The sequence below is a fragment of the Gouania willdenowi genome, chromosome 7 (assembly GCF_900634775.1).
Source record: "Gouania willdenowi chromosome 7, fGouWil2.1, whole genome shotgun sequence".
Lineage (NCBI taxonomy): Eukaryota > Metazoa > Chordata > Actinopteri > Blenniiformes > Gobiesocidae > Gouania > Gouania willdenowi.
This window is the reverse complement of record NC_041050.1, coordinates 6021861-6035156: the sequence shown is the minus strand read 5'-3', so window position 1 is coordinate 6035156 and position 13296 is coordinate 6021861. Positions and strand designations below refer to the sequence as shown.

General features: G+C 40.5%; 1 protein-coding gene across 1 annotated transcript in view; it reads right to left on the bottom strand.

Annotated features, from left to right (window-relative positions):
* plxnd1 (plexin D1) overlaps positions 1–10418 on the bottom strand; it is a 172160-nt gene extending 161742 nt beyond the window's left edge. Inside the window, exons 1-2 of the mRNA XM_028454162.1 lie at positions 8886–10418; positions 1679–1855 (exon numbers count right to left, since the gene is read on the bottom strand). Coding sequence (XP_028309963.1) covers positions 1679–1855; positions 8886–10076 — 1368 coding nt within the window. The 5' untranslated portion in view covers positions 10077–10418. The remainder of the gene's footprint in view (positions 1–1678; positions 1856–8885) is intronic.
* Between the last annotated feature and the right edge of the window lie 2878 nt (positions 10419–13296).

Genomic DNA, 13296 nt, shown 5'->3' with positions numbered 1-13296 from the left:
TGTTGCTCAAGGTCACAGATATAAAACACACACATATACACACACACGGGTAATCACAGGGTACACACTCATCTGAGTAAACACATGTATTCACTAAACCACTCACACAGGCTTACAGACAAAGTCAGACACCTAAAAGCACAGTGAAACCTGCAATCACACACACACACACACATACACATACACACACACATACACACACAGTGCTGCCGTCCCAACACGGTGCATCCGGTGTAAGAAACACAAAAAAACATTACTTCAGAGTCAGATGTGCACTGGCGGCCCCGGGGCCACATGCAGCCCTCCATCTCCGCTCTGTATTTTTACTTATTGTTTATCTCTGTAAAGCATCTCTGAGCACTGTAAAAGCGCTATACAAATAAAATGTATTATTATTATTATTATTATCTGATTTTGTGGCTCCCAAAGTAAATGCACAAAATTACAAAAACTGTACAAATACATACAAAAAACCATTAAAAATATGCAAGATGACTCCAAAAACACACAGCAATGACTCCAAAAACACACAAAATAACAGAAAAATATACAAAACCAAAAAAAGTGTACAAAAATGATTCCAAAAACCACCAAAAATGTCTCCAAAACAACACAAAATTACAGAAAAATATAGAAAACATCAAAAATCCATAACAATGACTCGAAAAACACGCAAAAACCAACAAAATGACTCAGGAAAACTAACAAAAACATACAGAATGACAGAAATACGTACAGAAATATGCAAAATGATTCCAAAAACAAACAAAACCACAACAGAAACACACAAACCCTTTGTTCTTGAGTGTATTAATACTCTGATTGGTCAATATTCTAAATGCTGACATGAATGTTGATAATGTGGCCCCTCAGACTCACATTTTGTGTCCCCTGCTGTGATAAAAGCTGCCAATCCCTGTATTACTGCATGTTTTACTGCATGCTAGACTGGGGCTAGACTGGGGCTAAACAAGTCACACTCTTTTTTCCAGACCCTAAAACCAAAACGCCTGCAGCAGAATTGGCTCTAATGGACCAACCCAGGCTGGGGTGATGATGCACTACACCAGGGTTCAGGGATCACACACAGACACACACGCACACACACAGCTGACGAACAGCTTGTTGCTTCTCAGGCAAAGGCGTCGCTCAGGGAGCTCGGCGAGGGGTAACTGGAAATGTGCTTGAGACAGAATTAAGGAATGTCGTTAATTAGACGGGAAAGCTTTTAACGAGCTGGACCTTCTGCAGATGTTCGAAGGCTAAGGTTGTGTGTTTCAGTCTACGCCATCAACCAACCTTGTAAAAACAACTTTCTGGTGATAAGTCAGACAATAACCAGGTCTGAGAAACATTTGAGCACATGATTAGGGCTACTTAAAGCCCGGGATGGGTCATGGATCACTGAAGCAAAAACAGGGGGAGGGGGGGCTATTATTTGTGTGGTGACAACGTTGGGAATGGATAAAGATGAAAGCACACATTCCTGCATGTTCTTGGAGCTTCATCACACACCTTTAGTTTAGTTCATGGAAAGCCACATCAGAGGAGTCTAGTGTAATGGTGATGGTTATAGTTTTTTCCAAGCTTGGGGGCCAAAACACATTAAACAGATCAAGTCTATTGAGCTGTGAACATTCCTGCAGCACAGCCCAGGTCTCATTATCCTGTTCCTCACCTTACGAAGTCGTCCATTACTGGTTCCCAGGAAAACCACAGGGTGTCCGTGCACGTTGTCCACAGACACTGAGCTCAGGCCAGGGTACTCGAATATGGGAATGGCCCTCAGGGGCCTCCGTAGAGCCAGTGGATGCTGCAGGTGGGCAGCGCCGCAGTCCAGCTGTTCAGGCTGCAACTGCAATAGAGACAAAAGGAAGATAAAGATCTGGCTTTTTAAACCTTCACATTAACTATCCTATTATCCTTGGGGTTAATTTGACCCCATTCAATGTTTATCATTCAACAAAATAATAGTTGACTTTGATTTTTTTTGCCTCATATTTCAAGACTTTTCATGACTTTTAATTGAGAATGTAATTGAAATTGTCTTTCTGAGGATAAAAATATATTTGTAATTTATTGTAATTGGGGAAAAAGTGCTTGTCACTATAATCATAACTGAATTGTAATTGAACATGAATAATTATTTGACCCCAACCCTGCAATTGATGAAGCATATTATCATCATGTTGATATTTTTCTGAACACATATTGCACGCATTGGTGTTCTGCTGGGGTCAATTTGACCCCAAGCTGTTTTAGCTGAGTAATACTTGTGTTACGGAAAAGGAGTGACACGAGGAAAAATAAGTAAATAAATATAATTATGAGAGTCATGAATGTGCACCCCAAATTAGAAAAGATTTGGATGAAAGATTTTCAAGATACGCCAACAATAGTCAAAGAGATTGACCTGATGGTGGCGCTGCAGGAAAGGTCACAACATCACCGCAACCAATAGCGTTCCTAGTCTTGTGGTCATTACTGTTGTCAGTAAATATGAGAAGATTTGGATGAAAACTGTTCAAGATAAATTAATTCTAATTTAAAAGTTTGGCCTGATGGTGGCGCTAGAGAACAGGTCAAGGTTTCATTATCAAGGGTTTATTTATGTATTCAGCAAATAAACAAAGTGTCTGACACAAAAACTTGGTCTGATAATCATTTTCCAGAGGCAAATATCCCTGGGGTCAGACTGACCCTAAGGGTAAATAGTGTTAGTGATATTTCATCATTCATTCAGGTCAGAAGAAACAAGGCAAACTGATAAAAGTGTGTTGGAGGGCCAGCCCTGATAGCAGCTATCGCGCTAATTTCATTCTTCTAGATCACTTTTTTGACATCTCACTGGATGCTTAAAAAGGGGCTTACAGGGGTCTTCAACGCTAATAAGACTTTGCTTTTGTTAAATCCTCAGTAGGCAATGATAAAACATTAGTGCCACGCTTGGATGAGCAGCTGGATCTATTGGGAATTCTCGGAATATTTTACAGCACGCAAAGGCGGAAAAAAAAAAAGAGAGAGAGAAGAGGGAGTTGAATTAAGCACAGTAGATATTTGTAGAGTCGTTTCCCACGAGTCCGTCGTGCTCACGGCCTCGTCTCTTATCATAAATTGTGTCTGGCTTCGCCTCAGTGTCGGCCTTCAAGACGTCGACTATGAAACACGTAGTTAAATTTTCAACGTAAGGAAAACATGACGATACATTGTTTGGGTTTTTCCTGCGATTTGCTGCTTATAACAGAGTTCAAACCTCCGTTAAGCACCAAATATGGTCTTTTCCAGATATTTACAGTCATCAGTGATCATGGTGCGATGATCATTTACACTTTAAAGGCTTCAACTCTGTTCAAAATGGCACACTCCGTACTATACACTACAAACTCAATGAGTACATACTGTCTACTATGGTATATACTATTAATATGGTTAGGATGATGAACATTCCAACTGAAGTATAAGTTAAGATGAGGTTTGGTTTCTTCAGACAAGGTTTTTCAAGAAATTTCAACTGCCAGTCTTGGTCAGAGGAGTCATGCTGATGACCTTGGACGGTTCCTTTGAAGTTTCACTTGATTTCCATGTAATAGTTCCAGCTAAATTCATTTTGTCATCTCTTTGAATAGTATGTTAAGTTGAGGTTTCGTTTATTCAGTCAATGTTTTTCAGGAACCCATGTCCTGAAAACTTTGAGTTTTCCCAAGACGAATTTCAACCCAACAACGACAAAAACTGAGGCTAAACATCTCCGTTGACTCTCCACCTTTGAAAGTTCTGAAAACATTTGAAGTGAGAAAGTGACCAAGTAAAATATCAACATGTGCTCATTTGATCCATAAAACTAGCAGAAAACATTTCATACCAACATTTTCCGAGACTTTCCGAGACCCTCCACTGTGCTACTGACTAAACTTCCGAATAACTTCAAAACAAGAGCCCTATTTACAAAATCTCGCAATGCATCATGGGGCAGTTGAGTATGACTAGTGTGCCCACCATGCACACTTAAAAAATGTCCCAATATAGTATGCATCTGGGTATTTCTCACGTACTAAAACTTTGCATACTATCTAGTGTGAACGCAAAACATACTGATTTTTATGTCAGACTTAATGATATTTCAAACACAGCCTCGGAAAAAAAGTATATCTCGATTAATAACAATACAGAAGGTCATAATGAATAGACACCCCCTCCTTTTTTTGAAAACTTGCATTGATCTGATCCACATGAAACTCAGTGGGGTAATTGAGGAATCAACACAACATAACTGAGCCAAATTTGAAAAAGTTCGATCAATTACAAACCAAGATATGAATTAATAAAAGTTTGCCAAAAACAAGAGCTAGGTGTATTTTTATATTTTTTAGCTGATCTAGAATCAGTATATTGATCCATTAAGTACCTTTGGCGTAATCCTGCTACCAAACAAACTAGAAAGCACCTCCACCATCTGTTACAGACCCCTCTAGGATGTTTTATCAAAAGGCTTGAGGGGCCGCGACATAAAAGACACCATACAGAAATAACGTTGTCAAATTATTTATTAAAGTAAAGTTCTTAAAATCTAGCAACAGAATCAAAAATAACTCAAAGAAACAAAAGGGACTGGAGACTCTGGTCAAACTGAATAATAGTAGGGAGGACACCACTGGGCCAACCCTTACCATATACAGGGCAGTCCCACTAGCGCCCGCCCTCTAGACTACAAAAGGGTACAAAACACTAAATCTATACGAGCTAACTAGCAATAATCTCCAGTTCAAACTAAAATAACAAACTCACAAATGTCAAGTGAGGAGCAGAAGAAACTCTCCATGTCTGCTGTTAGTTCATGGTGTTGTGCCTCCTTTCTCCTGGTCCTCTCAGCCCTTTTATACAGCTCCTCCTCCCTCTCCACCTGATTACTGATCTCTATCAGGTGTGTTAGGTGAGATGGAGGAAGGGCAGGCTGAGAGGCCAGGAGGCATAGCCATGTGTCCCTCACAAATCCTTCCATAACTGGTCCAGAACCCTGCAGCCCCCTCCTCTCACCACATCTCCCCTGTCCTCCAGCAGCTCCACTGGCTCCTCATCAAGTTCAGAATCCTCTTCAAAATTCTCCTGCACACTTTTATTATAACACATCCCATAGCAGTCCCACGTAATGTATCGTCACCTCATTGTTACAAAAATATGGAGAAAATCTGTTTCTCAATATTGGTAGTTTTCTTCCAGATCCAGATGAAAGTCAGTGGGGGTGATATAGCAACCAACTTTACATGTCTGAGTAGGGCTGGGCAATATGAACCAAAACTCATATCTCAATATTTTTTCTCAAAATAGAGATATACGATATAAATTTCATTTCAAATGAAGTTTGACCAGAAAGACAATTCTGGGTTAAATTTTCTGATGCTAAATGCCACACAGACATTTATTAACAAACAGTTGATTTGGTTGATCAACTAAGGATACTTTGATGTGGGATGTCAGCCTTCTCATGTTGTAAAATAAAGACATATTTGGTCGTAAATGTTCAATGTTAAATATTCATATGCCATGCCAGTCAAGGTTACTGTGAAATAGGCATCAGAATTAGAATCCCTGAAGTCCAGAACCTTAGAAATGTGTTTTTAATTTAAATCATGTGACTCTTGGTTGGCGAGAAACAGAAAAACCTGTTTTTGGGTGGCCGCCATTTTGAATTGTCCAATATGGCAACCCTGTTGAGAATTGGTGACAACTGATACAAATGTCAATGTTTAACTCAAAGTCTTTACCAGAAAGACAATTCTGGGTTAAATTTGCTGATCCAAAGTGCCACATTTACTAACAATCAGTTCCACCAAATCTGCTTGGCATTTTCTCTTATATAGGACAGCATGTGTGAGTGAGTTCTATAGTGGGACTTGTTTAGGAAAAAGCTCAGTTCGATGGATTTCTGAATGCATCCTAACCCAGACCTTCCCCTAAACAAGTCACACTACAGAACTCACTCACACGTGCTGTCCCTTAGAGGAGCAAAAAGCCAAAAGTGGCACATTTTGTGCAGCTGTTTCTTAATAAACGTGCCTCTGTGATATTCAAATTCAATTCTGGGAAGACTTTATTTAATATAAAATTATCGAGATTTATATTGTATATCGCCATTTTGAGAAAAAAATATCGAGGTATGAGTTTTGGACCATATTGCCCAGCTCTAATATATATTAGGCGATTTTGTAATTTTCTATATTGCCGAAATAGAAAACTTGATATAACGCCCACCCTTGTTCCTTATCCCATTTTGGATATTTCCTAAAAGTTCCATCACAATCTGTCCATGAGTTTTTGAGTTTGACTGTTCACAGACAAACAACAAGTGAAAAAACCCATCTTGATATCTCTCTGATCTGATCTGTGTCTCCTTCAGGCCAGCAATGTTATTTAGATGATTTTTACAGAGTCACTCATGAGGGCAGAGCCAGAACCGAGGGGCCGACTTCCTACCTCACCTCTGTCCATCAAAGCCACCACCAGTGAGAAGAACATCACCTATTTTCTGTGCAACTGTGCCAACCTACATTCTATTATCTGACACTATTCATTTAGACGGAAAACCCAGAGGACAAAAAGCAGCGTGCTAATAAAACGCCCTTGAAGGCAAATATTTAACAACCTAAGTTAACACATGAGAAACAAAGTGGCTATTTATCCACTGTCTGTGGTTGAGTTTAACTTAGCACCATGACCTCAAATATAGAAAGACGTCCCAGGTCTGGATTTACTATTATTGACCCTTTTCGTCTCTTCATTCCCATAACCTTCCAAGGTCTGTTCTGCTACCATGACCCCGACTAGGAAGGAAGATCCTCTCTCCAATTCATGAGCCTCGGGGCTAAAGAGGAACACTGTATGAGTGCATGAATGGAAATACGGAGAGAGAAGTGATGAGCGAGTTAATCCTATTCCAGCCTGAGCAGCCCTGTGGCCACATGTCATAAATTCACAGCAGAATAAAATGGCAAAGGCTGCTGATGGTTTTCTGTGTCAGAGCTCCAATCATTATTAGAAAAGGGAGATTAAAGACTCAAAACATAAACAGAAGCATAAGAATCATGATGATGAGGGGGATTACTATGGGTTGGGCTTGTTTTGACCGTCAGATGTGTTTTTATATAGTAAACTACATGTCATTGATCCATTTAATTAGATCAGGGGTCACCAACGTGGTGCTGGTGGGTCCTCAGACCTGTTCTAACAGGACCACTATAGTCACCAATGAGCGCTGTATAAAATCTGATTTAATAGCCACTAGTGTTCATTTTGTTGACTAAAAATGTTTGCCATAGTTTACGTTGATTACATTTTTGAAGTGACAATAACTAGATTATGACTGTGTTCAAAGTGGCACACTATACTATACATTACAAACTCAATGAGTATATACTGTCTACTATATACTATTAGAATGGTTAGGATGGTGAACGTTCCCACTGAAGTAAAAGTGCAGGTAATGACAAACCTGAATCACACTGAGGCTAAATATCTCTGTTGATTCTCCACCTTTGAACGTTCTGAAAACATTTTAAGTGAGAACGTGACCAAGTAGAACGTCAACATGTGCTCATTTGATCCATAAAACTTGTGAAAAAACATTTCATGCTGACATTTTGGAGATTTTCTGAGACCCTTCATTCTTCATTGTGCTACTGACAAAACGTCCGCCAGCCAAACGTGTTGTCAAGACTTTGATGCCCTCTGCCTCCACGTACTTGTGTGAAAGTGGATTTTCAGCTTTGACAAACAATAAAACAAAATACAGAACAAGACTTTGTGTGCAGAACAATTTAAAACTCAGACTCTCAAATCCAGCCAAACATTGTAGAGTGATTGAAATCCTCTCACCCTCAACCTTCTCATTAAAGTTGTAGAGTTGTTTCACAGTTTTAGGGGGATGAAAATGATTTTTTTTTTCTCAATGAAAATGCCAGTAAGCTAGGTCAATAAATAGAGCGATAATTCTGAATGACATGTTTTATTGCAGAGATAAACAACTTTTATCACAGCGGGGCCACAAAAATGTGTTTGATCGGAGGGCCACATGATCAACATTGATGTCAGCATTTAGTACAATGAGCGATCTGAGTATTAATACAGGAAAGAACAGATTTAATATAGTAATTTTGTGTGTTTTTCTCTCATTCTGCGTATGTTTGTTGTTGTCTTACTCGTTGTGAAGCATTTTGTGCATTTCTGTAGTCCTTTTGTGAAATTTTCCTTTAAAATATGTGTTTTTTGGAGTCAAATGGTGTATTTGTGCAATCATTTTGCATTTTTTTTTGGTGTAATTTTTGTGAATTTCTGTTGTCATTTTGCTTGTTTGTTAGAGCTGTGAGTCCTTTTTTGTGTTTTTCTAGTAAATTTGTGTACTTTTCTTGTCATTTTCTGTACTGTGATCATTTTGTTCATTTTTGTAGTATTTTCTGTTTTTCTCTTGTCTTTTCCTGCAATGTTTTAGTTCTTTGTGTTTTTTTTAATGCATTCTTGCTCTTGTTTTATGTACTTTTCTGTCATTTACTTTTGGGGCCGCATAAAGACAGACCAAAAGCCGAATCTGGCCCCCGGGCCGCCAGTTGCCTATGACTGTTTTATTGAGTCCTTACATTATTATTACTTTAAAATATATATAATTCCTTAAAAGGATTGGAAAAATTTTGAGACAAATTTCACTGTAGTGTAGGGCTACATTGTATAATTTTGACATTAAATTATTGTGTTTTTTTTAGGTGTGCAGGAGTAGGGGGTACATGGCTTCAGGTTAAATGCCTGAAGGGGTACGGAACTGTGAAAAGTTTGGGAACTACTGAATTAAATGATCGTTGCATTTTGCCACTTTTAGCGTCAGATGTTTTCTTTCTTACCACCAGGTTTTCCTTCTGGATGCAGGCGGCCCCGGAGCCCTGGATGACGCTGTCCAGCACCTGCACGTCGCTGCTGGGGGAGTTGGAGCAGTTCTTCCGGGCCTGGCGGATCTCATCCTCTATGTGTCCGAACTTAAAGGCGCACAGCGCAGACTTCCGGTCCGCCTTGGAGAACACACCGAACAGATAAGGCTCCGGGATTTCAGCGGAATAGACGGACATGAGCCGGTTGTAGATGTTCCCGTTGAGCCCACACTGCAGGGGCATCTGGATGTAGGACTCGGTGAGCTTCCTGCTCTCCGGGCCCGTGGACTTCCTGGGCTGGTCGGTGTCCAGGCAGATCCTGGACAGGATGCTGTTGGGCTGACTCTCTTTGTGGCCCATTTTAGCGTCATTATTAAACGCGATGTAGGAATAAGTCTTCTGCAGGAAAGCGCGCACAAAGTTGAGTTTGTTCTTGGTTTTCACCTCCTGTTTGATCTTAAACACGTTGTCCTCTGACGGGTTGATGTCGTAGGTGAAAAGTCTGGAGAGGTCCTTGATGTTCAGGGAGCGGATGGCGATCTCTGGGGTGTTCTCAAAGCGCAGGTCCTCCTTGCTGTGGTTTTTGGGGAAAAACTGCGTCCCTGCCCCGGTGTATGTGGCCCCCACCAGGAGCCTGGTGCTCCCATCGTGACTTTTAAAGATCAGCCCCACCGTGGATGCGTTTGGATGATTCGCAGCGATGTTGAGCATGCTGGGGAACACGGTCTTCTCCCCTTTGGGTGGAAACTCCACCGCTATTTCAGAGATATTGTCCATTTTCCTGAGCTCACAGAAGCCCTGATAGACGGAGCCACACACCACCAACACCTTCTGGTCCCGGTCCAGCTTCAGCAGCTTGTTGTGGTTGTCAGTGAGGGATTTGGGATGCTCACACGGAGCCTGGGGAAGCTGGGGCGCATGGCACAACAGGTTGTCCTCCACCGGTCCGGTCCTCTCCTCCACCTCCAGGGTCAGAGTCCCGTTCAGCTGGTACACAGAGTTCACCGTGGCCAGGTACACTTTCCTGGAGACCGGGTCCACCACGAAGTTATTGGTGTGGTTGTGCGTGCCGAACGCCTGTTGGATGAGCAGCGCGCGGACGCTCCGGCGCGTCTCCAAAAGCAAGACGCCGAGGAGCAGGAGCGCGATTCCCGTGGAAGGAGGCATTTTTCCTTCTGGTTGGCTTCCGCGTGTTCTGTGCTGAGGGGTGCATTGAGCAAAGACTAAAAAAAAATGTAGTGTTTGTTCCTTACTGCGACAATCCGAGAGGAAAGGCTGTTTCCTGCTCAACGCCTGGACCCTGAATGACGCGATAAGGGAGTCGTGCTTCCTTTTTTCCCTCCTCTCCTCTCTCTGTCCCTCTGTGCCCAGCAGCAGCTCAGCAGCTTCTCTCCCCAGACACTCACTCCAAGCCACAAAACCACGGTGACATATTTATGACCTCCAAACAATCTGCAGCTGGTCACAATTCATTTACAATTGGCTGGTTTTTGTTTTTGTTTTTCTCGTGCGTAATTTGTCCACATCTCGCCCTCAACGGAGTGATAAAACTTGAACAATCTGAATCCTAAATAAGGATCCTTACGTCAGGCTTTTCAAACTTGGTGTAAGTTAAAGTTCAGGGGCCACATATTACTGTTTTGGGCCAGATTGGGAAAATACAGTTATTGAAATGACATCTTTAAAGTCACATTTTCTATTGATTTAAACCAGACATGGGCAACTGGTGGCCCCTGGACTAATTGTGTGCAGCCCCCATGACTACACACAGAAAACACACATAATATGACTGGAAAAATACAAAACAACAACATAAATACACAAATTGACTCTAAATACATACAAAGTAAAAGCCAAAATCACAAGACGATAACTAAACTCACAAAATGACAACAAAATACCCCAAATCATAGAAAAGGATACATATAGACCACAAAAATACACAAAAAACGACTTCAAAAACATACAAAACAACAACAAAAGTACACAAATCGGCAGAAAATAAATAAAATCCTGTTTTCTTTCCTGTGTTAATGCTCAACGTGGTCATTATTAAACTAACCAACTAAATGTTGACATGAACGTTGATAATGTGGCCCTCGGATCAAACACAATCACATTTTTGTGGCCCCGCTGTGATAACACTGCCTATATCTCTGATTTAAACAAAAAAAGATGTAGCTATACCTAAATGATCAAAGCCTGTTTACCTCTGGCAATAATGCACAGAAATAAACAGTAAATTGACATAAGTAAACAAAAATCAACATACAAATTTTCCTTGTTAATGTTTAGACCAGACATGGGAACTGCAGCCCACGGTCTCATTTTTTGTGGCGCCTGGTCCCAAAGTAAACATACAAAGTTACAGAAAAATACACAAAAGGAATTTAAAAAAAAAAAAGATTCATAACATTTAAATAACAACACACAAGACGAGAGCTGTGTTTTACCCCGAAAATAAACAAGACGATTACAAAAGTACAGAAAAATATACAAATCGACAACAAAATTTCACAAACTGACTCCAAAAATGAAATAAAAATACACAAATCCATTTGTTCTGTCCTTGTTAGAGACTAACTAAACCCTGAGGTTTGTGCTGATGTGCGTTTACGCTGGAAATTCCAAAAATATCTTGATTATGGGCGGGGCTTCCTGAGCAATAAGACTTGCCCAGTCTATACTATATAATCTCCAATGAACAATCTGTGCTGTGCTAGTTATCTACTTACTATAGCTCTCTATTCACAGTTCTCTCAATCCAACCTACTTGTTACAGATGAGTCGACAGTCAGTGCTAGTTTTTATAGGAGGGGCGGAGCCAACAGTGCTGGCTCGTGATGTAAAAAGCCTCCAAAACATCACAAACCTCCATTGTCAGCCAATAGAAACATGTGATAATAATAGCTGGGTTTCAACCATAGATGGTAGTCACTCTTACATATTTACAACAAAATGTGCCAAATTGAATTACTGGACAGTAATTAATCAAGAACATGATTTCATTGCCAAAAACCTTTGTTTACAGCAGGAAAAAAAGTGTTTTTTGTGTTTATTTACTCTTCAATGATCAGATTTTCTAAATGCTGCTGACAACCTACTGTTGTTAGTGACCCTCGTATCAGACAATCACAGTTTTGTGGCTCACGCTGTGATAAAAGTTGCTCATCTATGAATTAGACCAGTGTTTTTCAACCTTGGGGTCATGATCCCATGTAGGGTCACCTAAATATGAAATGGGGTCACCTGAAATGTCTAGTAATTGATTAAAAAAAATGTATTGATTGCAAAAAATATATAATCATTATTCTTTTTTCAAATCAAAACAACACACAATCTTAAACAACTGTATTTTATACGTTCACTTTCTCAAATATAAATCTAGTTAAAATAAAACAAACATCTGAGCTGGCACAACTGTCACTAATCCTGGCTTTAATTCTAGAAAATTATGTCTTTAGGGTCTCTAGAAATTGTTGATATCAAATTGAGGTCTAAAAAAGGTTGGGAACCACTGGTTTAGAGCAGCAATTCTCAACTGGTGGGTCGCGGACCTGTACTTGGTGGGTCATGGACAGCTTTTGAAAAATAAATAAATAGCCTACTTAATGTCTCTCATGTTGGACTTGTCTTTTATTTTGAAAGAAAATTTTCTTTTGACAGGCATGTTGTGAAGTGCATGTTGCACAGGAAAATACAAACATTTATATTTTTTTAAAAAAGATGATATATGTGTGTTTTCAACAGCTATTTTTGGAAAACTAAATTTGATTGGTTGAGGTCTCAAAACAAAAAAAAACTGGGTCGTGATTTAATGATCGTGGAAAAAAGTGGGTCCCAGGGTGAGACCAGTTGAGAACCCGTTTAGAGCATTTACTATCAACTATTTTATTTTTGTTTTTCTCAGTGCAAAATACTGCTGGTGCCAGACTGGAAGCTGTGATGGCCAAATTTGGCCCCCGGGGCCTTGACTTTGACTCAGGTGTTTTGAGATGAGACCCTTTGATGGGTTTCCACTCAGTGCTTGGTTCCGCTTGTCCTGGGGTCAATGCGGGGGTCACCGTCCCTCAGCTCTCAGATTAGTTGTGCAGACCCGGAGGGTTCCGTTTGGGGCACATACGGCCCATGTAAGCACCGTGAAAGTGCTGCCAGATGGGCACATCTGCACACCTTTCCGGTGTTTGACAGTCACATCTATCCAACAGCCCCCTTTTTAAACCTCATAAATATTCAAGCACACACTCAGAATGCACCAATGTGGTGAGCATTTCTCCCTGAGGTGGGACTCGGGCTCAGATCTTTGAATAGAAACTAATGATTGTGGGTCTAGGAACAAACTGTCACACACAGGGGTGGAGCAGCGGTTTGAAAAGTCAGGGTGTTC